General features: G+C 36.8%; 1 protein-coding gene across 10 annotated transcripts in view; it reads left to right on the top strand.

Moving 5' to 3' along the window:
* The window catches only part of ADCYAP1R1 (ADCYAP receptor type I), a 140,480-nt gene that overhangs the window by 35,056 nt on the left and 78,948 nt on the right, over positions 1-26,476 (top strand). For all 10 annotated transcript variants that reach the window (XM_084508723.1, XM_084508721.1, XM_084508722.1 and 7 more), the window contains one exon: positions 23,306-23,411. In XM_084508723.1, coding sequence (XP_084364849.1) covers positions 23,306-23,411 — 106 coding nt within the window. The remainder of the gene's footprint in view (positions 1-23,305; positions 23,412-26,476) is intronic.

Genomic DNA, 26,476 nt, shown 5'->3' with positions numbered 1-26,476 from the left:
CCCAAGTCTAGCACTTGATAAACATTAAGGTTCTACTGTTAACATTCATTCTGTCTTTTTCTGTGTGGACCCGTAAGGTATGATAAGCCTTTTCCGACTTCCTTTGTAGTTGCAATAGAATTGGGACCACTGCTCATCCTGCACAAGGGAAGTCTGTTCTGTGAAGGGATTTGTTCAGTGCTAGTGTCTGAGATTAAAAATAACAATAAAATAAAAGTAATAATAAAACAACATAAATAAATAGTGGGATGCCTATTTGCAATCTGCTTAAGATTGATTTTTCCAGGCAAAAGCGATAAATTTAGAGGTTTCCATCAGTCCTATGAAGACTAAGCCTTCAGATATTTCAGCCAGTGCTTTTGGTTGCCTCAATTTTCAGAGGGTCATTTTTCAGAAACTATACAGGAAGGCCATTAAAGATATAGGCATTCAAACTCTTTAGTCACTTTTATGAAGAACTTGGGCTTTTTATGAATAGTACTTGGATTTATTCACATCATAATCCTTCACTTACCAAATAATGTACTATCCCTTGAATCACTCAGTCTTAACACATTTTTGGGGATTTGTCATGTAAGTCTATTCTTGCTTGTTGTCCCCATTTGCATTGTGGCTCTATCTAGTCTCACATAAAAGCTGTAAGAACATTGAATACAGCATTTTTTTTTCACTTTGAAACTGTAAGCAACACTATACAACCACTATAATAAATTCATCTTGCATTTCAGCTCAGCTCTTAGCTAGATCATTGATCATAACTGTGCCTTTCATCATGTCTCAGGAAGCACTGCACAAAGGGATACCAGAGAAATAGCACTGGTATTTAAATTATCTATCTTTCATATTAATAGCTTTCTATAACTTCCATACAAGTACTTAACAATTGCTTAATATTCTCTAACAGACAGACATTTTAAAACACTCTTGAAATATAGTTTGGTTTTATTTTTAAGGAAGAAATAGTTAATATGGTTTTGATTTGACTAGAACTGTCACTGTAAACTAGATATATTTTACCAGTTTTTACAGTTTCTTGCTTATTTGTACTGATTGTGTAACTTGTCATCTTCAATGCATAATGGTCAGCATACAGTATTCACCTTTTTTTGGTACACATAAATATGCATATTTTCCTCTAAGGTCTTATTCAGAAACCACTGTAATTAATTGCATATCTGAAATATAACATTGTTCAACTAGATTCTTTAGAATGGGAATGTTCATTCAAATAATTTAACCCCTCACCATATAAATATCTGATTTTTGATTTTTTTTTTCTGGTAAATGATGCTTCTGACTATTCCTATTCAGATAGAAAATATTACTTACTATGTTTAATTTTTGTGTTTTATCTCTGAAATAGTTACACTAGACTTCCTCTAAGGTAATGGGGAAGGAAAAACCCATCAGTTAACCTATTTCATATGATTATTTTAGCATGACATTCCTGTCTTCCAGAGGTGCATGTATCTATCCACTATAAATGGAGGTTAGCTCAAATTCAGGTGCTGTGGTTTTGTGCATAGATTAGATTACATAACCTCACCTTGATGTATCTAGTTTGAGACCCAGAAATGACAAATGACATGTCTCAGTCTCTTAGGAGTTCCCATCATACAATTAAGCCTAGGTCAACCTCCATGTTTTGTCATCTTAAGTGACAGTAAGTGGTATCCTACATCAGGTGAAACTGGAATGCAGATTGGTAGAGCTGCTGAATTCCTGGGTAAGAAAGAACATTTTTCAAATTGTAATAAAATTAGTTATGTGATCATGTGAAGTGAAAGTCAAATGGAATTTTTTTAATGACCAGTGATCTTCCACATTTCAAGATTTTCGGTGTTCAGCTTGAGACATCCAAAAGGTATCTACTTATTTAGAAGTGAACAATTTTTAATTAAGGAAAATAATTGTGACTGAATATATCTGTTGAGCTTTTAGATAGATGACCTTCCTGGCAAGTGTAAAAGGACAGAAAGTTTCCAATACTTAGCATTTCAGGACATAACTGTGATCATTGAGCTGGATAATCAGTGATCTGCTCTTGCTTTTGGAAAGAACAGCTCTCTAATGAAATACTATGAAGCAAACCAGAATTAATAAGAACAAATATGCTTTTGTCTGTGTGGTTTCTGCAATGTTTATGAGCTTATTTCTGAATGCAAGTTTTAATCATAGACTCCTGCAGGAATCCAGGTAGTAAAATTAGTGATATTACATGCATGAACCTGTGAATATGCACATACATTTCTTTGGTCAGTGAAGAGACTTATGCCCGTGACAGAGATTATACCATAATTTGTGTATACTATTCATTCTTTATTACCTCCCTAACATTCATTTTCACAGACTGGAACTCAGGAATGCTGAATGTTATTTATGGTTCTTCCCTTGCTGAGAATTTTTATAATGCTTGTGGTAACATATTTTCCCTCTGTTGGGACTCACTTTCTCTTTGAATCATCCCTTATATGCTGTGCTGATGTCCTCAAATTGATACTATTCTGTCATACAGATTTCCAGATTTTTTGGATGTGACATTTTAAAAAATTAGAGTAAATTTGAATGTCATCCTGCCCTCCAAAAGGTTCCTTAAAAAGTCTTGTTTTACCTTGCTGTTCTCTAAATACATCTGGTACTATTCAAGAAATATCTGTTTACCTTGAAGAAGAGTTATTGTTTTCAGCAGTGGTATAGTTCCCAATTTCAAGGCACATCTCCATCCCTCATTAGCATTAGCTCCTGAATCTTGAATCTATATACCTGTTTGGATGTGCATGTTTTTGTTACATCAACAGATAGTCCTATTTTATTCACAGGTAGCCAAACCACACAGACTATGGTCTACAATCACATACAGGTCAAAAAAGGGCAAAAAGAGGACAAAATATATTAATGGAAAGCTATAGTTGCCTTCAATTCTAGTCTCGGACCAGAAAAAAAGAAAATAATATGCTACTTAAAATTTAGATGTTGTCATGTTAAGCCAATTCTAATTATCATAGACTAGATTGATTAAATTTTCATGTGTTTAACAAGTTATTTTGTATTTGTCAATCTCAAAGGTATTCTGGTACTTGAGGCAGGATCTAGAAGAAAGGTACATGTTAGACCTGTAAAGGAAAATGTTTGAGAGCAATTCTTGAAATTTATTTTTTTTTCTATTTGAAATGTTTTTCAAACCAAATGTCTATATTGATATTTATTTATTTATTTATTTATTTTTAAAGCCAGACTGCTTATTTTCAGTCACTCTCATAATTTTCGGTTTAGTCCAAACATCTTATCTTTTCATTTATACATCAGTTTTCTTCATCCCACCTATTTTTATTGTTTTTTCAATTCATCTGAGATAGCACTAGGTTGTTGCTTTTGGGGTTTTAATTTTTAATCGGAAATGTTAACAAAATTCACCATAAAATTAGTGAAAACATAGGATCCATAGGATCCAAAGAAACCATGGTTTCTTTGTCTGGCTCCAAATGTACTTGAGAAACAATGAAATTCATGACTCACAAAGTTGGCTTAGTATATGAACTGAATTTTAAATGTAACTGCAATGCAGGTGTTCTAACTGTCTGTAATAATTCTTTCATTTTTCAACTAATACTTGGAAATTCTTGTGGATGCATTTTTAATATTGCTAAGCTTAAATGTTTGAAGTGAAAAGATATTTCTTGTAGCGTTTCATTAGTTGGCAAACATGTTCATGGACTTCCTCTAAAAATAATAATAATAAATGCAGAGATGAAAAAGAAAGGTGTTAAGTGATGTCTCTTGTATACCAACATTGAAGTGCAATCTCAGTATGAAGGTCAGATGTATAAATACAGATGTGTAGGCAGCATCTCACAGATCAGAGAATCAGACCTCAAAGTGATTGTTTTCAAGTCTCCATTCATTAAGAGAGGATGAGAGAAACTAGGTCTTTTTTCTTAGATCCTGTTTACTGGAGAGGTAACATCTTCTAAGGGTTTAGAAGACCTCTGTTCTTCTCTGTTTAGTCCACAGAGAAGAACTATAATTATTAATCTGTAGCTGTCATTTCCAGTGGCTAGCTACAGTCAAACAGAATCATCTACATTTCAGTCTCTGTAATTTTTTTTTAATATGGGAAGCAGTATATTCAGATACACTATTCCACTACTTTCTCTTTGTCCCTGCTATGTTTGCTTGAGCATCCATAGCTGAAATGATGTCCCCTCTCACTGGGGACAGAAGCGTGTTGGTGTCTGCTCTTTAAGGAACCTGTTTTTCCATGTAGGATCTAATGAGCCAGCTTTTGATCAGTTTATTGGCCTTATGATTTGTAAGAGCTCATGAGTTTACAAATCATGAAATGTCAAGCTTTCTGTAGGATTGCGAGCCTCTAACACAATGCACAGATGCATGGGACTTCTCTGTTACTTGCAATACCACAGCAGCTCCTGTACAATGGCTAGGGACCTGCTGGGAATGTCCTCTAGAGGAGAAATACCTCGGCCAGCCAAGGTGTTACTGATGCTATGTTTTTTCTTCTCATCACAAGATGGCGCTGGGGGGAATCAGCAGAATATAAAGACCTCTTAAAAGCCTGTGATTTATTTTAAAAAAAAAAAAAAAAAGAAAAAAAAAAAAGAAGAAGAGTCAGGATTTGTAATATTGGGTAGGGTTGTTTCAAAACAAGCTTTCAGAACGTCTGTCACAGAGAACATTTAAGGGATTCCGTGCTGCAAAATAATAATGCCTTGGACACCACACAGCTTAAAGAATCTTGTTAGGAAACAAAAAATTTTATCCCAGGTCCCAGATGTTCCTTGCCTTGTCAGCAAGGGAGGATGAGTACTTCTAAAGGGTGACTGATTCCACCTGAGAACTCTGTAAATCCCTTTGTTTCTCTGGGAAACTCCTAGTGTGTTGACACCCCTAGGACACCAGAGGCTGGTGTGAGGCCTCCATTTTATGTTGGTGCTGTGATTAGTAAACCAGGACTTGCCATCGCACCTTGGGGAATGCAGGTGTTAGTTGTGGAAGAAAGACACGCTTGATTAAAATATTTTAAAGCTTATTAAACTTATTTGCACAAAACATGAAAGTCAAACAAAAAAAAAAAAAAAAAAAAGAAATTCTAGAAAAATGCTTATTCCATCACCCTCTGGTTCATAACACTACACACAAACATAGGCTTATATGTGTAATTTTCCTTATTTAGGTAGGCAAGATATCTAGGTCTTAGAAATGCAAGGCCTATATCTAGGTCTTAGAAATGAAAGGATTATGAAGCAGAAAATAGTTGTCCTACATTAATGCCTTCACTTTTTTGCCCTCTGGTAGTAGTAATAATTTTTGTGACAGGCAAATAATATGATGACAACACTGATTTAAGGATATCAATATGATTCTTTTGCCTGCTGGTTTTGAATTCATGAGCTTGGAGGAGTATTGGATGAGCAGTCAAATACCAAATTAGGAAATAAAAAAAGATGTCTTGGAAAATAAGCCTGTTTAATAATAATAATAATAATAATAGTAATAATAATAATAATAATAACTCAAAATCAGTGATTTTTTTATGTTTCTTAGCTATTAATATCCAATACCTGGAGGTATATTACTCAAGTCTCTAGCAAGTCAGCTGCTGGCCTCCTCTTCCTAAAGTTTGTGGAGTCAGCAGCTTAAGATTTACCTTAGAGGCAGCTTGAATAGATAGCTGTGATGCAGAACCAACGCTGCATTAAAGAGAAGGGGGAAATGGAAGCAAAAGAGCAGGATGAGAGGAAATGAACAAAAAATAATAATAATAAAAAAAATGTTAGAGGTCTGGTCTTCTATATGTCCCCTGGTCCCTCTCACCATCATTTGTAATAAATAGCTATTCTTTACTTTTGCTTCCCAATCTGCAAAGTAAACACTCCACTGCTTCTTAAAGTTAATTCACCTCCTTCAGCAAGAATCTGGGCCTTCTTGAGGATCAAGTAGTTATGCCTTAAGCCTGCCTGGGGGAGCATACATGAGCAGTGCTTGCCCCAGGATTACACATCACAAGGCCCTCCAGATCAGTGGTTGCTTCTGAAATAGCCATAGGGACAGGAAGGAGATGCGAGTCAGAGTGTACTGCGCTTAAGGCTGCTTCCAGGGCTTCTTTTTCAAGCCAACAGAGACACAGCTATTTAATCAAAGACTATGAGGCCTATTAAAAAACACTGCCAACCATAAAGCCCAAGTGTTGCTGTCATTGTAGTCCCCAAGGGCACAGAACCCAACTCAACAAAACTCTCTTTGTATTTCTGGGCAGGGGGTGAATAGCTCACTCCAGGCTTCCTTGTGTTCATGTTCCTGAAAAGAAAACAGGGTTTCAGTCAGATTTACTTTTTTCCCATGTGGAAATCACTTGGAAGAGAGGATTGGTGAGGTATGGGTCCCCTTCTGCACTAAAACATGGCGATCTCAGTGATATCTCAGTGCTGTATAATTTGTGATATTTATTACGTGCTGTATAATAATAGTTGTGTCCAGAAGAGAATTATCACCATCCTAATGAATGGGAACAGTCTACGTATATTTCTGTTCCTGTTAGAGCTGAGGTTTGTACCTAACTGATGTCAGCAAGTGCACTTAAGACAATATTTAGCCTTCTAAAATCTGGATGTCTATTTTAAGATATTTATCTATATTAGAATCTACTAACAATCATTCTGTAGTCAATAACAAGAGATGGGCACCTCCAGACATTGGTATGACCCATCATAAACTGCGTAGTGCTCTCTTTGCTGCAGAGTAATTAAAAAATAGCTTAGACTAGACTTTGATTTCTTTAGCTCTTAGAAAACTCATCTTTATTGAGTAGTATGTTACCTTTTATGGATATCATGTGAACGCTGAATGAATGACTAAGTCACTCTTGTGCAATTGATTGTCTTGCATTATCAATATCTTGGGACTCATTTTCATAAAATGGCTTGTCAGGTTATCACAAATGCTGTTTATTATGTTTCCTGGAATACGTTTTTAAAATCAACTATTGAATATGTTTTCTTGTATGGATGAGGATAGACGCCAAAAATCACAGTGTCTCTAGAAAAAAAAATAAATATATATATATATATATAAGCAAATTAATAATCCATACCATTAAATACTTCATGATCTTTCAAACAACGAAAGGAAATCAATTTTTAAGAGAACAGGAAAAATATTTTCCCTACATAATGCAATTTAGAATTATTTTGTAGCACTTGGATATTTTTCTTTCCAGTAAAGATTAAAGCATTTTTCTTCACAATTTCAACCACTTTTTTTTTTTTTTTTTTTTTAAGAAAATAAAATTTCTAAATAAATATTCTGTTCAAACAAGACACTTAAAACATAGAAAGCGAGCACTTTATAACAGTTCTCCCCCTTTTTAAAAATGAACAAATGACAACTTCTTTGCTATTGATACAGTTTAGACTGTAGACTTCATCAACATATTTCCTAAGGGAAAATACTCTCAATAAATGTCTTTCAGCCAGATCACGCTTGTGTCTGTTGGCAACTTTAATGGTTTGTCAGCCTTTGTATGCAGTCAGTACACACCCTGCACCAGTATACTTTATAGATGTACACTTATTCTGGACTAGTGAAAAGTTCTGTTGAAGATGCAAAGTGGTAGTTTTTTTACTGCTTCTGGCCTTCCTGATAACATATTTATGCAATGTCCTCTTATGACAAATATTGCTCTGTATGCTGTTTTAGGAGTGCAAAATTCTTATTAGTTCTCTAGAGCTTTATACAGAAAAAGAAAATACTTTTGCTTCTGTGTGCTCTTTTAAAATGCTTTTGGTCCTACAGTTTCTGTCTGACTCAGCATCTGTGGCCAAAATATGTTATATGGAAGTTATTTAGGCTAAATGCAGACTGCTGATTTGATGTTTGAAGCCCCCTGGGGAAAAACAAACAAACAAACAAACAAACAAACAAAAAAAAAAAAAAAAAAACACTATAATGTTAACTACTTGTATTTGCAGGTTTGGGAAGGGGAAATACAGACTTATTTGTTTGTTTGTTTGTTCGTTTTCATTACTTAACAGCAACATCTAAGCATGTTACATATTTGGGCTTAAAACTAATCAGATCTTTATTTTGGCTTTAGTGTTTGTGAAACGCTTGCCAGATAAATGATAATGTAAAATGCATTACTAGGTAAGCATAGAAATACATTGAAGCTCAAAGGTATAACTTTATGTTTACTTCCTCAGAAATATTAAGCTGACTTTTTGTTTATTTATTTATTTATTATTTGCTGCCCTCTGGCTGAGCTGTTTTTAGTTATGTTATTTCTGTTAGCCAGGTTTATGATAATTTACTCCATTACTTAAAAATGTAAAAAAAAAAAAAAAAAAAAAACAAAAAACAAAAAAACAACTTGTTATTTTTGCACTAAAAAACAAGTTAAATTCCTACGCAATTATAGGCTAAATTAGTCCATTTTAGTATCTCTTCCAGCTACATACATGTGTAAAATCAAAACCTTTTTGCCCATCATGTGTTGCCTACTATGCCTGAACTGACAGCAGGCACACCCACTAAATAAACTGTAAGCTCATTTAAAGACACACATTTTCTTCATGTCTTCAGTCTAGTAATTTTGGTATTAAAAGTAGTGAAGTCATCATTTGCCCTGTAACTAGGCATGTCATAGAATCATAAAATCACAGAATGGTTTGTTTTGGAAGGGACCTTAAAGATCACCTAATTCCAACCCATGGGCAGGGACACCTCCATGAGACCAGGTTGCTCCAAGACCCATTCAGCCTGTCCTTGAACACTTCCAGGGATGGGGCATCCAGTACCTGTAGACACTCACTTATCTACTACTGCAGGACAGGAAACAGAAGTGAGAATGGGCTGTAAAACAGCGATGGGTCTTTAATATCCCAAGGAAGGAAGACTTATGTGATCCCATCCATGCATATGTATTTATTTTTCCATTCCTCCAGGTCATCTATCTATCTGCAAATTCTGAATGTTCTGGGTAATTTCAACTAACTTTGACAGAAGGGTTGCATTCTCAGATGAATTACTTTTCTAAAACTTTCATGAGAATGCTTGAGTAAAGACAGAGATTTTGTTAATTCCCTGCAGAAAAATGAACTTCAGCAAAAGCTCAAACCTCATTAGAAAATACAGTATCCAATCTGGAGCTCATCTGGGAGATACTAATCTACATGATCAATGACTAAAGCTTTGTGCTATTGTTCACAAAACTCATCAGCTTTGTTATCAAATAAAATCTTAAAGCTAATTCAGGTATCATTTGATCCCTGATATTAGATAGTAACATAAAACATGAGAGCTGGAAGATCAAATGTTCGTCACGCCCCAGATTAGTGTTTAATTTGAGAAATGCTGCAGCCTCTTGTTCCTCAGTTCTTTGCCAAATAACACCAGCTGCACTGCTCTGCCTTCTTCACGTACGGCTAACATGTGTTCAAGTGTTAGAGCAATGGTGCAAAGACAGATGTATAAGATACAAGAGGTTTTGTTAATCTTAATCTAAACACTATAAGAAAAAAGTGTGAGTTTGCCTCCTGGAGATCATGATGTAAGTCGATGGCTGAGGAGCTCTAGACATAGCTTTCAGACATGCTGGGGTCTATATGTTCATGTAACCTGAAAGAAAAAACAAAAATGCTGGCTTCTGTATTTGTTTTATTTTGCAGCTTGGACCATAAGCAAAACCCCCATTTGTATCTAAGTGAAACACAATATCATTTCATAATGTAGCTTGTTTTAATGAACTTATGATCCAGAACTGATGCTCTTTTTCTGCCTTTTGTTTCAGACGTCTTTGTGCATTGTACTTTTGCATGTGCAAATACATTGTATTTGCACCCTTAAAATCCATGGACGAGTACTGATAGTACATGACAGAAGTAGAGGGCACACCTGGGTGCTCTGGAAAACCATAGATGGGGCAGGACAGGACACTGTGAAGAAAGTGCCTCCTGAGTTTTCCAATGCTGATATGAAGTCCCACATAAATCTTCATCTGATGCATACTTTCATCTTCACATTGACATACTTATTCCTTTTATACCTCATGCAAGTATATTTGTTATATATTTTCAGTTGTGTATACCAGATGTATTTTTTCCTTTCAGAGATTACTTTTTTTTTTTTTTTTTCCCTCAGGGTTAGAGGAATAGATAGAGACCAGAAAAGATAAGGTTGATTTTGCTTTGGTTTTCTCACTGTTACCTATTGGTTAAATCATTAATTCTGCAGATATTTAATTACAGGACACAAAGATGAAAATTCAGCTTTTTTTTTTTTTTTTTTTTTTTTTTTTTTTTTTCCCTGTATCTTTGTTAATCAAATCCAGAATAACACCTTGTGGATGACACTTACTATTCAACTATGTTCATGGCTTTGGGAAAGAAAAAGAAAAATAGAAACAGAAAAAAAAAAAAATAGGAGAAGGAAAAAGAATTAAATACTGAGTTTAAAATGATGTAACAAAAATGAAGGGAAAGTGACAGGGATGTGCATAAATAACATTAGTCTAGAGACTTTTATTTTTTCATATTTGAAAATGTGAAATATATGTATCTGTTGTCAAAGGATTAATGTAGAACATCTGAACATGGTAATCTTGAGGGTCAAATAAATGGAAGTAAACATATATTGGAGTCACCCAGAATAACCCATGAGGGACAGCACAACTTTGCTTTCAAGTCTTTTTTTAACTTAAGTGTAAACACAATTTGCTCTCATGGGAGAGGAATTTCATCTCTCACTTTCTCCGTTCAGTATGTATTAGGTATACATTATTTATATGTATCAATGCTTTCTTCTGATATTAAGAAAACCAAAGCAGTCTGAAATAGCTTCCCCCTACTTCTAACCCTACCCATCTCCATAGAAAATGACACTTTTTTATTAATAACAAATTGAACCAAATCAAAACATTACTGCAATTTAATTTTTCCATTCCTAGGGCTTCAGATGTATATCTCTTTTTCATATAAGTCATACTTCAGTTCAGAAATAAGTGAGGTTATGAAAATTTAGACCATTTACCTTAGAGTAAATGCTTCACTCATCATTATTCTCCTGCACATATATGTCTGTAAAAGTAATATACTCTGTGAAACTGATTTTTCTCTCTGTAATTGGAAATACAATATCAGAAGTGAACTTCTTGAGAGGAATGCATATGAGCAGAAAGCTGAAAATGAAGCTGGTAAGGTTAATATCTGAGAAATTCTGGTATCTTTCCTAAGATTGTGCTACATGTTGGCTCTCACCAGCTTCCCCTATTAACTACAGAGGCAAAATTTGCTTGTAGTGTTGGGATGTGTACTACATGAAGACTTTTGGAATCTAGAATGGCCAAAAATGTCAGAACCAGGTTTCACTGAGTCTATAATGTGGTCATTACCACTGATGAAGCAGCATCCAGCATTTTTGAGGCCAAACATATAAAGTTAGGATCTCTTCAGGAACCCTATTATATCTGGCACACATAAATATCCCAGCAGAACCCTTCCCTCTTTCTCCAGAATGCCAATATAGGGACTCTTCCATGCAGAAGAAAAACTTTAAAATATTGGACAGCATTTAATTTCTTCACTGTAAAGTAGTAACCCTGTATGTTTGGACTTCAAAGTTTCCTTGTTCATTTTTATTTTTGCTTTTTTCTCTTTTTATTTTTATTTTTTTTGACACTGAAAATTTGTCTCTTGTTTAAATATGCAAAAGATTCTGAGTCCTAAACGTCTGCGCACTGCAGTCAGCTGCAAACAGCACAGCTGAAGCATCTGTTATCCTTGGAGAGATCCCCTGTGCCACTGTGTTCTGCAGCAAGAATGCCCTTGTACCTGCCAGCTAGGCTGGCTAGCTTAACACTTCAGATGCCTGCTGCATTTTTGGGGGGCTGAGCACAATAAGGGGGATGTACCATGAGGATAGTAAAATGCATTTGGAATCTGTCCTTATTCAGGAAGTTATCACCTATCTGTGCAAATTTCTATATAGCAGCAGAGCAGAAAATGCTGGAGCAGAATCTGGGTCATGACAAGACTGAAAGTGAGACCTGTGGCTTAGCTGTCAGGGTCTGAAATGGATCCAAATCCTGCAGGTTTCTTTGGAACACAGTCACCCTTTAAGGGGGAGATCTGTTCTTAGAAGAAGACCACGTCTGTAATTGTATTGTCCTTCCTTAAATCAAATCATTGCCTGCAGTGGCAAATACAATAGGAATTTGAGGCAGGGTATGCAATCTGGCTCTTTGTGTTTGTTGTTTCTTCTTCTTATTAGTAGTAGTAGTAGTTTTGTTTTCGAGTAACATGTGCAGTTTTATTTTGTAACACATCATATTTCAGAATTTCTTGAAATCATGACTGACGTTCAGCTCATGTAGAATAGTGTAGTTACCAGTAAGATGTTCTAAGAATACCTCATGAGCAAAACATATATGATAAATGCATTTCTGGGTGAATTTTATACCTAGCGACAAGCTAGAAGAGCAGGGGCTGGGTCCTGCCTATCTCCTGTCCACACGATTGCCTCCTGTGCAGTCTGTGTGCAACTTATCTGTTTTCATTTAGTTTGGTGAGTCTGCATTTTTATAGTGTGTAACAAGAAAATCCCACTACACATCACAATGAACCTAATCTAATTTGCTTTAAAGTTCAACTCTTGAATTTAAAGAAAAGAATTCTGTGGATTTTTATTTTTGCCAGTACAGATCAAACTCCAATTACTTCTGTCTGTCTCTAATGTTTTTATTGTGGCTAACACATGGGCCCCTGCTGATACTCAGTATGAGCATGCATTTCTCTTTTATGATGTATATGACAGAAATGCACTTTTGTCTTTCCTTTGTAATATCAGAAACGGGCATTTGAAGTCCAATATTGCACTCAGTCACCTGGTCACTGCATGTTCTTGAGCAGGACACATTTGAACTGCATTCAGATCATAAAGCATGAGCCAATTTCAAAGCTGCATGTTACAACCAATGAGGTTAAAGACAAAGGCTTATTTTCCCATTGTAAAGTATTACAGTATTACAGGTGTTGGCTACTTTAATTTAAGATACATACTACACAACAGGTAATGTGGCTGCTTCCAGTTATCTATATCTAGGGTGTCTTTAAACAGGTATCATTTTTAAGCTTACAAATGCCCAAGACAGAAATTTTTCATACAGCTAAGTTGCTATGAATCACAGATGTATCGAACCGTCTGCTGTGTCAGTGGAAGGAATTGTGTTGATCACCCTTTTGGCAATGGTTTACCTACCCAGATCTTAGCAACTGTCATGATATAACTGCATATCACCAGAGATGATGTTTTCTGAAAATTGCATTTAAATGTTAATGTGTAAATGTGTAAATTAAAGAGCTATTGCCAGGTATTTAAATACTGGTGATCAGCTATGATTAAATCACACACCCAATGAGAGTGCAATTCTTCTACTGGCCTGTTTGAGGTGGAAAAACAATGCACAGATAACAGTTCCTGAGACGCAGAATGGGGATGTGATTCATCAGTACAATGTCTACACCTTCACAAGTCACTTTGGGCTTGTTTTTGTTATTAGCAAGAAACAAGCATTGATGCTGCAAGTCTCTTTCTGTACCACGTTTTACCTAGATAATTTAAGTGACAAATATTGACCAACACTGAGTGTCCAAACCATTAACTGGCTGTGAGAGGAGCTTCTTCTGATACTTCTCAATAGCATGGTATCAATGTAGTCCTAAATAAGGAGTTAAGGCACTGATTATTTAGGCAGATAATCCTAAGGACAGTCACCTGTCACTAGTCCTCAGGACTAATCACCAGATTAGATCACCTAATAAAAGTAGCATTAGTCACATATTCTCTGTGGTATAAACCCAGGCTGAAGGATTATAATGGTTATAATGTTATGCAGGCAAATTTTGGAATTTTCTATCCTGTGGAATACTCAATGTGCGTTGTTTCAATGTCCTTTGTCATCTTCATCCAGCAGGAATATGTGAATATGCTCATATATCTAGTCTCTCTCTCTCTCTTTTTTTTTTTTTTTTTTTTTTTTTCTCCCACAGGGTAAATTTCATCTCCTTTTAAAACTTTGATTCCAAAATACTGAACTATTTCATATTGACATCTTTAAGCAGAACAAAAACATTTCTTATTCCTGAACTGGATTACTTGAATTGCACCTCAATACCTCAACATTTCATACGTTTTTTATTTGTATCAATGACAAATGACTGTGAATGTAACTGACACACAGGAAAGTATAGGTACGTCACACTCTTTACAGTCATAAGCTGGGACAACAGAGGAACAATGCAGCTTGTGAACCATGGATCTGCCAGAAATATCTTTATAGTCACTGCTATATTTTCCTCCTACACAGTGCCAATAGCCCAAGAACAATGAAAGCCCCAACTTTATGTTTCCTCCTCATCTGCTTTTAAGAATCTCTTAAGCAAAGTCGTTCTCTGAAAAATGGTAATTTGTTTTTGGTGGTACTTCTCCTTCTGTGTACAGTCTCACTGATCATCCTTAGGAAGTTTTCCTATAATATTTCTTTTCCTTTCTAATCCCCTTCACTCAGCTCCACATTGGCTCATCTCAAGGTGTTGATGCTCTGCCACACCATTCACTCTGTTTCTTCACTTCCTTCATGAATAAAAACTTTATTCCCCTCTTTGAGATTTTACAGTGAAGTAGTGGTGAAACTCTCCAGACACGGGAATGAGAAAGAACGGTTTGTTGAAAAAGCTAGCCTAGACGAGATCTTTTGTACAAGGTTTTGATTCCATGTGGGATCTGAGGGTTTTTTGTTGGTGGTTTTTCCCCTCACTTTGGCACAATATCTGAACCAATGGCTCTTAGTACTGAAAGGAGGAGGGAAATTGAGAATAAGCTTGAGTACTTCCATTACCACTGCTGTAAAAAGCTCTTTGCGTCTGTTCTTCAGTATTCTCCCCAGTCCCAGAGCCCCTTTGGGGAATATCAGACTGAAAGCTGTAGCACGACACACTTGCTGGAACTGCCTGTGGGGAGGACTGAAAGGGAGGAATGCGTGTGATAGTTGAGGGCAAATAGCTTTAATTTAATTAGTGGATTAATTAAAGCTTTCTCCCCTGAGTAGGCTATATGTGTGTGTGTGGAGAAAGTGTTTCTGCAGCCTCCTGTAGCTGTTCACCATGCATTTCTGTTCCAAGTGTGACTCAGATGGGGTTTCTATTGAACTTGCTGGGAGCCTGCACAAAACAAATTTCCTGTCTAAGATCTTTTCTCTTTGGGGTTTTGTTTAAAAGTAATGAAGTATAAATGGGCAAATAATAACAAGTAATAACAAAAACTTGCCTTGGAAATGAATGTGGCATCCGGCAGCATGACAAATACAGAAATCCTAAAAGGTTCTCTGTTCTCAGTGTCCCCTCAGTGAGAGGAGTCTTACGTTAGCACAAATTCCCTCTGCCTTCACTTAGTGAAACTCATCAAGAGATTTTTCAGTGTAACAACCCATTCAATTACTTGATACCTTTGTCTCCTCACACTTTACAATGATCCTAGGAAATCAGATTAAGGCCAACAGTGTCCTGGGCTGTATTAATAAGACAACAGCCAGCAGATCTAGGGCCATGGTTATCACCCTTTACTTGTTAGACCACATCTAGCATGTTAGGTCCAGTTTTAGGCTCCTCAATATAAAAAAGGTGTTAAGCAACTGAAGCAAAGCCATCAAGATTGCCTATAAGTAGAGGATGAGGAAAATAGCCTTGTGTAGCTGGTGGAAGGAGAGGCTTTTGGGATAACCTAGTAGCAGCCTTACAATAACTATGAGGAGGTCATCAAGAAGATGGACCCAGGTTCTTTGTCATGGTGCATGTCATGAGGACAACAGACTATGGACTAGACATAAATTGAAACAAGGGAGGTTCTGACTGAATTTAGAGAGATATTTTTTTATCCTGAGGACAGTTGAAGTTGCACAGAGAAGCTGTGCAGCAGTCTACATTCTTGCAGGTTTCGAAGACCCAGCTGGGAAAAAAAAAAAAAAAAAAAAAAAGAAAGAGAGAGAGAGAGAGAGAGAAACCTGTCCGGACCCTACTGCTGACCCTGCTTCGAGCACAAAGTTGAACTGAAGATTTCTGGAGGTCCCTTCTAACCTGAATTATCCTGTGATTCAATGATTCTATCTGAGAGGTGTGTGTCATAGATAGTTAACATGTATGTTAAATTACAGTTGCAGCCACCAGAGACAAGGATACATAGGTAAACACAAATGTATATTAATGACCGTTATATTAATGATGTTTAATTATATTAAACACTAAATCTGTAGATCAAAGAAAAAGGTTAAGACTATCTTTTATACACTCTATTTTTCAATTGCTCTTATATCCGATGCACCCTTCCAGGGCTACTTTAAACAAGGAACAGTGCTATATTACCAGTGCTCTCTGATGAGTGACAAAGAGGTGTGCCTTTCTCAAAAATCCTCTGGAGGTAATATACAAGGGAAACAAGCCTTTCTGTCCATTGCTATTTCTCTCAGAAAAGGCTATTCCAAATAAGTTGCAGCATCATCGTCAGGGACATTTTAGGGATCACAGGGAAACAATGTAGACCTCTCTCTATTCAGAGTTCAGGTGGGAATTTTTCATACTTTAAAACAGACCAGACTAAGAAGATGAGGCTGTGGAAGACTAAGTTAACAGAGCAAACCTAGGAGTTGGACAAGCAAAATCTTTGTCACCTAATGTTCACCCCATTGGATCAGCAGTTCCCCAGGTGAGAAGAGTATTGTGTCCCAGACTGGTCAGAGATTCTTTTTCAGTTCCCCCATTGCAGATGTCCAACTGAATTTGAGCATTATACCCCAGATTTCTGTAAATATAACTCCTAATTTCTCAGTTAGTGAATCAGTGTATTAAAAAAAAGTAGATCCTACACCCCAACATCCATTCCAGCCATTTCTCCTTACTAATCAGTCTGAACTGTCATGCTGAATGTGCACAAAATATGTCTACACAGAACTGAAGCAAACTGACAACAGAACCCCAAGGAAAAAATATTTATCATTTATCATCATTTATTCTCCTTTGTTAAACATGAATTCCACCAATTTACATATGCATTATTTGCCTGAAACCCCCATTCAGTGATCTTCTGCTTGCTGACACAGGCACTTCTGGATGCTTTGCTAAAGCTTGGATCTACACTGGGTTGTTCTGTTTCCAGCAGCTTTGCTATGTTTTAGGACTGCCATGTTGCAGGCTGCGCCAATTGGTGATGATCTCTGCAAGTCCTGCACCACCGATGGCCTGCAGAGAGGCCTCTCCACTCACTTTCACCTGGCACTGAAAACTCAAGGAGGGGTGAGAAACTTTCATGAAGGCTCAGTCAGATTTGGAAAGGGCTAGAGCCTGATTTGGACACTAAATCACATTGTTCTTGAATATTTTTGAAGACAAGTGGGAATTTCAGTGTTGGCATAAGACTGTCAGCTTTTCAGGGCTAGGATGACCTATGAGGAATGAAAGAAGAAGACATCAAGCATGTGTCATTGGGAGATGCATTTTTAGAATTTTTAACTTTGGAAATTCTTAGGAACTGTCAGAGAAATCCAGTTTACATAATACAATAACAATCAGAAAAAATTATCAAACCTTTAGCTTCACTTCAAACACATTTTCTCTACCAGGATTTTTAAATGCTATTCCAATGAGTGGTTCTTTCCCTTCAGTGCAAAGTTTTAAGAAACATAAATTGATATTGCTTGCTGTTAGATAGCAAGAGATAAGATAAAGGTATGCTTTGGTTTAACTCAAGATGTCTTTTCCTGTGGAAGACATCGACTATATTGATAAAGCCTCATCATGCTGAAAGACAATGTTTTTGAACACATTTCCAGGATATAAAGATGGTTAGAGTAAACTCTAAAACACATTTTCCCCATGTTGCATAACACATCTTTTGTCCAGACTTACCACTTCAGAAGGTATCCACTGAGTGAAGGGAGCTGTTGATTATGCTGCAGCTATTTTCTAATCTGCAGTGAGACCTACATCTCTCCAGGAGCTGTCAGTGTTAGAAGGTAAAAATATCTTAAATTCATATAAGCCAGTCTGAGAGAGATCAATGCCCTGTTTTGGCAGCGTGCACTATACTATTGGACTTGTTTTGTTGTTTTTTGTTTCTGTTGTTTATTTAGTTTTTTGGTAGGTTGATTGGTTTTGAGGAGTAACGATTAAATCTGGTGATGTTTTCATTGAAAAGTCAGCTTTTTTGTGTAATGTTTGCAAATTAATATATCATTTTTTGAGCTAACTTTTTAAAACTGAAAGTCACAATACTATTAGCAACAAGTGCAATTCAGTGTGAAGCTAGTGATCTTATAAACCCAGTAGATTAAACTCCTCTCTCGTATTACTTTAGAACAAACGCTTAAAGTGAATTACCTCTACTTAGCCTTCTCCTTATCACTGTGTCTGATATGACACATCCTGAATGTTGTAGAAATATTCTCAATCACTTTACAAACAAAAGGTCAGGACTTTACAGGCAGAATATGAAAAATCACAAGAAGAACAGTAAATGGTCTTCTTTTTGCCAGAGGAATTGCCCTGTTCTTTATCACATCTTTATTATGACTTCAAAGTGCCTTGCCTGATCCCGGAATTTCTCAAGAACACAGGATTTTTCTCGCTTCTTTAGCTCCAATGAGTTAACTTGTGGAGAGAAAATATGTTTTAAAGCAATAATGAGTAAAGTGACCAGAACTTTAAGTATTTTTGAATGACTATAGGTAGTCAAAGACAGCTCAGGATTCTTGAACAGACCCTTCCTTACTGCTTGCCCACAGGATGATCCAAATTATTTTGGATAACTCTGGGACCTCTTTCAATACCCACATTTTATGTATTTGTATTTTTTTTTCCAAATCCTTTCAGCAATCCATATAACCTCTGCTATGCACAAACCTTTATAAGTGACCATGAATGTGTCACAAAGATTATGTTGCCTTTCATAGAGAAAGTCCTCTTTTATCTCTGAGAAGTATATGCACTTGATATAACCAAGGAAATGAGTCAGGTGCCAAAATGTAAAAGTCTTTTGACATTAGATACGCCCTACAGGGTCCAAAATATCCTAACAAAAGGCAAACATAATGGCCAATGCAAGCAGAAGCAACTGGAGGTCAAGCAATATATCCTAAGGCATATCAAATGGTCTTGGCATCTGTGCTTAGGTTTCTGACTTGCTCTCTTTGGGTATAGCTGCATGTCAAGCAGTGTCATATACATACATTTTGATATACAGTGTCAGGACAGGTAACTAAGAGTGGTGCTCAGTTTCAGTTTATAACCACTGTTCCTCAGTACAAGTGGTTAGGAAGCATCTTCTTAATGCGGTCTAGTGCTGTTCTTTCAGAGGTGTCTACTCGCAGCCCTGCTTCATGCTCTTTGGACATATTTTCAGGACTGTTGTCTCCCAAGTTAGTTGTGCACTTACTGGACATGAGGGTCTGGGGAGCAATGTCAGTGGGGGACCCACCAGCCACAGGGGAACTTGTACTGTGTGCCTGGAGCACCTCCTGCCCCCCTGCTGCCCTCACCTTAGGGGCTTCAGGGCTGCTTCCCTCACATTTCTCACCCCTCTCTCACAGCTGCTGTTGCACATCAGTTTTTTGGGGGCCTTTCCCAGAGGCCCAAACAGTGTCACTCATGGCTCGGCTCTGGCAAGCAGCAGGTCCCTTTTACAGACAGCTGGGGTTGGCTCTGATGCATTAATGCATCAGATACATCAGAACACATCTGATGCTGGCTCTGGCTTCTGCCATGGGGAAGCTGCTGGGCTCTACTCACAGAGGCCATACCTACAGCTCCCACTCTGACCAAAATCTTGCCACATAAGCCCAATATGTTTAGCTAGATACTTTTGTCTCTTTGCGGTTTTGCACAATTGAACAGATACTGATTAGGTTTACTGCTTTAAAGCTTTCATCTGAATATGTTTTTCAGAGCTTTATTATTTGGTGTTTATAAATTCAGGGCTCCTGTACTTTGGGATTGACTATCTTTTTGTTTATTATGCCTTATCTATAGAAATGTATGCCTTTTCAAAATTGGTTTGAGTTGATCTCCTTCACTTCACTGAGAGTGGAAAATTAAAAAAAAAAAAAAAAAAAAAAAAAAAAAGTTAATTTTGTGTACTTTCCACCTATTTTCTAGATTTGTCCAGTATGTGTCAAAATATTCTTTTACTGCACGTATTACTGATATCTTCTGGGAAACAGAAACCAGACTGCCTACAATGGATTCAGGAAATTGCAAATGTCCTTGAGGCAAAAGAAGCAAAATCAGGAGTCCATGAAGTTCAAGCTCACACTTCTATGTGAACTGTCTCTGCTGTTCAGTTGTTAAAGACAGACTTGACAGATTAAAGGCATAAACTCTGCCAGTACATAGTGGAGACTCATGAAACATATGGATCCTTTCAGGAAAACATGATAACCTTAAAACATCTCTGCCTTCAACAAATAAATGTTTTGTTATAAGCAATCCAAACATGGTTTTATTTTCTCTGAAAAGGCACTGCTAATTAGCAGAGATGACAGGCAGCTTCCATTCTTTCTTCTGTCACTGAGGTTACCAATTCCTCTTGTTCTTTGTTTTCTGTCTCAGTTTCCTTGTTCTCTGGGAAAAAAAAAAAAAATGAAGTCTGTTGATGAAGAGTGCTATAAAGATAGTTATTGGAGGCCATAGCAAAGTGTTCTGCCAATAGGGAAAGCTTAAGGAAAGCTACAGGTACAGGTGAAGCATGTTGGTCTAGTGCTCTCCCTGTGTCCAGCAGTCTGCATCTCCAGTATATCCTGAGTCAGACTTACTCAAATACAATTCACTAAATTTAGTCAATTTAGTCAGATACATCTTACTAAATATGCTGTCAGCAAGGAAAACAATGAAACCTGAGCTGTTCACCTTACACTCTCTTTGTTGCCATTAAAGACCTGGCTTTGGTTTACTCTCAGTACAGAAGATGCCAAAAATAGGAAGGCTAAATCACACTCTTCTGTCCTTTGGCTATAGATTTAATCTAAAGATACTTGTCAAAGGTCTTTAGTTACTGCCATCAGAAGTTGGGCATGGTGGGTTTCTTAATGTTTAGTGTACTTTGATGTATTTTGCATACTTACATACATACATATATATGTTTTGAACTCCTGTAAACAGTTAACATCCACAATGTGAAGCTTCAAAGAATTCTGCAGATTAACAATAAATGTGCGAAGAAACATTTCCTATTGTTTATTTGTATCCCACTTCTGTAGATTTAGCAATTATAAAATGACAGATTTTCTAATCCGTACATGCCTAACTGTATAGAAACCGTAACATTTCTGTACTGAGGCAGACCCTGAACACTCCTTTCAGACCTGCGCAGAGTGAACTACTGCTAGCAACAGAAGCTTGATTTGTTTTGATTTTTTTTTTATATATTTTATTTATTTTATACTTTTTTTTTTTTTTTTTGAGATTCTAAGAATCTTTGTTGGCCAAAGCAATTTCCCTATCTTTGGCAAGGTTAGAGGATTATGTAGAAAAGCCATACATTCTTGGGAGATCCCAGAGACCTGTGACAGTATGTCTTTTCCAGGCCCTTGAGAGCCCTTAGAAGAGAACATAATTTCTTTTGAAGATAAACAACTCTAATATGGTTATGCTTGGTGTATCCCATGGGAAAACTGCTTAAATTTATTACTAGGACTTTGGGGAGCATTAGCTTTGGTGTAGCATTAGCTGTTCCCAAATGGTGAGTAAAGCTCTACACTGGCGATTCATTAAGAAATCCTCTATCTTTGAAACAGGGGTGGTGGCTTGTAATTGTTATGTCAAAAATGTGCAGATGGGTCCCTGCCTCCTAGCATACACAAATCCACAACATAAGCATAACCAAACTAGGATTATGCATGCCTTGGGATGTGCTGTAAGTATTGTGTATTGTGTGTGCATAGCCTATTTGATGCGTCACTGACCCAAAGTGTTCACACCATTCTGTTCCCTCTGTTGGGATATGAGAGAAATAAAGTTGACCCATGTGAATGGGGTTCCAAAAATAAATTGAAGCAGATTGAATTCAAGTATTGTTTTCCCTGTTTGCTTGTTCCTACTTATCAGGTAAGAGAAAACAGACCACTTGGCAGGCACACTCTACTTCCTCAGTAATTCTTTATCAACTAGAGTGAAGAAAATGGTATGGGGAATATGAAAAAACAAAATTGCTTACATGGGTTGACCTATCCCATCTTCAACTAGTGCACAGATTTTTATGGGTCTTTCCAGTGAGTTTGATTTGAACCTTAGCAGTCTAATGGTCTAATGAAACCTGAGATTGTATTTTGCTTGGATTGATATTCTCTGGTTACTTTGTGCAGCAGGAATGAAATCTTATATTGATTTCTGGGAATGGGTCCCATTTTCAGTTTGTTGCAGCTTTGGAATTGCCTACATTCCATTGGTCACAGTGTTTCTCTTACACATTTCCTTCCTTCCTTCCTTCCTTCCTTCCTTCCTTCCTTCCTTCCTTCCTTCCTTCCTTCCTTCCTTCCTTCCTTCCTTCCTTCCTTCCTTCCTTCCTTCCCTCCTTCCTTTCTCTCTCTCTCTCTCTTTATTTTTCTTCACTTTTTTTTTTTTTTTTTTTTTTTTTAAGTAAGTTTTGGATCAAATCATCTCAGTTGAATTGGCATTGCATTCTCTTTTGGCAAGAAAACTGCCTTGTATTCACTGGGAAGAAAAGACGGAAGCATTAAGGAATGGACAGGGTGAAAGGCTGAGAGAAAGAACTTTTAATTTAGCTTAGAGTCCTGAATGAGGTTAATAGATTGTGTGAGACTCACATGGAAGTGGTGGAAGATCAAACAGAATCTTAATTGATTTCTGATTCTGCTTTATATTATTTCATTATTTAGAGGTACCTTCTCTTCTGCCTTTTTAGAGAAAGAAAACCAAAAGTAAACCAAAAAGTAAACCAAAACCAAAGTAAACCAAACATATTAGAAATTACACTTTGACAGGTGGAGTAAAATTAAAAACAACAACAACAACGAAATAATTCCATGGTTTGACCTTAAGCTTTCTGAAAATAAAACAAAACAAACAAGCAAAACACAAAGTTAGTTGCAGCTTCCTCTTATTTTCCAAGGATGTTTTAATTACTTTTTTTTCTTTTTGTAAGGTGACCTCAAAGCTTACTGATGTTTCTTCATAAACCCTCCAGATATTTTAAGATTGTAATTGTTCTTTCTCCACATTTTTTCCTCCCATTTCAGGTTACAGCAACACATTCCAACTGCATTATTAAAAAGGAGCAAGAAACCTGTCTGGAGAAGATACGGAGGGCAGCTGCCCTGAACCCTCTTAATGACTCTTCTCCAGGTGAGTTTTAGCTTGGGATATGCCACGTGAACTGATTGTGTCTAAATCCTTTCTGTTATGCCTGTAGGGGATTCCAGCAGTGTCAATGCAAACATCTTACTAAAAAGCAACGGGGACATACCGTGCCAGTTGCCAGTTATTACGAGACATCATGAATTTGCTTCTATACATTAGGCAATGTAGTGACATATCTACAAAATGAATCAAAACACACACCGAAACAGCAACAACAGTGTACCTGGAAAGGAAGTGTCTTGATAGGGTTTATGACTTCTGCTCGTATAGGTGGCAACATCAGCTGTTGGGGACTGGACATAAGGCTTAAGTGCCTCAGTGGTCTGTTTTGTAACAGCAATTGCTCTTTTCTCTTCATCATCTCAGTAATAATTTGTGCCTCTCTAACATGATCTGAAGACCTTTACAGGGATTAACATTTTTGATGACTATAATCTTGATCAAGAATATTTATGTTCTTGTTGAGATAAGAAACTGAGGCAGCAAGCAAAGAAGAAATTAATAGTTTAATATCCTGTCTCATTTCCCACTGACTGCAGCAGGAGCTGCTGATGGCCAGCACCAATGAAAGAAGGACAAAGAATGACAAAGAAACTAATTGGAAATCAGAGTCTATTTTCTGAGTCATGTCCAAACTGCTTCTACTGTGACTTGAATTGGTAAGACTGAAGAGAACTGCAGATAAAACACAGTGTGTGTGTAATAAAAGAGGGGAAATTTATTTCCCTTTTTATTCACCACATATTTTAGCTCGGAAGCAAGAGAGGGCAGGGTGCAGATATCTGTGTTACCACAGATATCTGTGTCACCACTGTTCCTCTGCAGCAAGCCATTTTAGCTGGTAGGAATATTTCCATCAGTGTCCTGATATTCAGCTCAGATGTAAACTCAGTTTTGTTCTGATTCCCAGCTTTGGGCAAATGTTCTGTGTGCTTTGTCAAAATTGAGAAAAAGATATAGTTAAGGTGTGTTCATTTTAGCCCCATGGTTGTATTTTTGAGTCCCTCTTTGTCCATTACAGAAGATTTCCCAATTATTCTTCAGCCCAGAAGTGACATAAGCAAAGACAAAAGGGAAAAAAAAGTTTATTCCCCAAAAGAATGATGTCAGAAGCTGGCCATGATCCCTACTTTCAATGATCATGCAATTACTATTATTTGGATTCAATAATTTACAGATTTTCCAAGTTGAAAAATGACCATTTCAGCAGCTACCATGTTCTTTCACTCAGATCCAGAATAACCTTTGCTTTTTGGTACTTGAGGGCTATTCAGATCAAACTCTTCCCTCCTGCCTGTTTCAGATTCATAGAGCACAGTTCAGAGATAGAGGAGGTCCAGAGCCATTGGAAAGCCTTTTGCATATTTGTGTGAGGAAAAAGTATCACCCACACAGGCAGGCAGAGATTGAATCTTTTCAAACACTATCTCAGCAAAACAAGTAGCACTCTTTATTATGTTCCCCCAATATTTTTTGGTTTTAAAAACTGTAAACATTTTTTTTTTTTCCCCAGGCTTATTCTGTTTAGACCTGTTAGGGCATATGTCAAGTGAAGAGGGACTCTTCACTCAATCCTTCACATTTGCTCTTCTTTCTTGAATAATACATGAATATGTGAACAGGCAATGCCTCCACAACGTGAAGAACTGCTGCATGCACAAGAGTGATATTGCTCATCCTCAATTTGACACATGTGGAGCACAGGTTCCTTCAGATGTCTAGGATACCTGGTAAATTTGCTGGGGGTGGAGAATGCAACTGTTCTTCCAGAAACTTAGTTGTATATGAAGGTTTTGAATGTCTCTTACACTGAAATGCATGTAATACTTGTTCATCTATGTCTCCGACAGCAGCCAACAGTGGATGACTTCAGAGAATACTTCCACAACATATTTTTCCCCTTTACAGATATCTTTAGCTTCCTACCCTACTGTCTTAGTGTTTAACAAGCTGCAGATGTTTTGATTTCATGAATTTGCCTGAACACATCTAAATTAAAACAATCCTTTTGTTGTTCACCACATCCTGTGTCAATGAATTCCACCATATACAAGGCTTTAGGTAAAGAAGCCACCTTTCCTCTGAGATGGTTATTTTCCATTAAAGAATTATGTTTTCTGTTTGTTTGTTTGTTTGTTTGTTTTTTCTTGCTTAAAAGACAATTATTTCAAAAAATCATCTTTATTGCCTTTTCCCCCTACCATTTCTAGTTCTTGTAGATATATTTTAAATATATTTCATTTCACTTCTTGTGCTGGACCTATAACATTCCGCTCTATCTCCTTTACAACCTCATTTCAGACTCACCTTTTATTAAATGACACTTATTTCAAGCCAGATCCTGCCACCTAATTCCCAACAAGCCATTAGGATGGGACATCAGCAGAGCTCAACTGCCTTCTTCCTATTTGCTCAAAGGCATTGGGTTTGGAACTAGATGATCTTTAAGGTCCTTTCCAACCCAAGCCATTCTATTCTATATACTACTTACATACTACTCACTCTGTTTTGAAAGGCACCTTGATGGTGACTGCTAAGAATAGGTGTTCTAATAAGGGATAATCTACCTGACATGAATTCACTCACTGAAACACTTGGGAAGCACCTGCTTACTCCCAAAGCTCTTTTGCTGCCAGTCTTTTAGTGGAATAGAACACTACTCACCATGATTGAACATGTCTTGTTAAATTACCAAGCATTTTTTGGAGAAGTTTGATGGACAGGTAACAACCGACCGTAAAGTAAGCAGCCATATTTGCAGTGTGTTCGTTTCTCTCACTTTTAACCTGCTGCAGACAAACAATTTTTCACCCGGGAGAAGTGAAAACGGCCCGTTTATTTTTTGTTATTCATCTGTAAGAATAGGACTTACTAATAACTTATTAAAGACTTACTTAATACTAATAAAACTTACTAATAAGACTCACTAAAGACTTGCTAATCCTTACTAAGGCACTGGAAAACATGTTAGCTCGTTTCTCTTCGAAGAAAGAAAAATCAAGAAATAACTCAGAAAAAAAGTTGAAAGAAGGAAAAAATCCTTCCTAGCT

Source organism: Aythya ferina, assembly GCF_964211825.1.
Source record: "Aythya ferina genome assembly, chromosome: 2".
Taxonomy (NCBI): Eukaryota; Metazoa; Chordata; class Aves; order Anseriformes; family Anatidae; genus Aythya; species Aythya ferina.
This window is presented reverse-complemented; position numbering and strand designations above follow the sequence as displayed.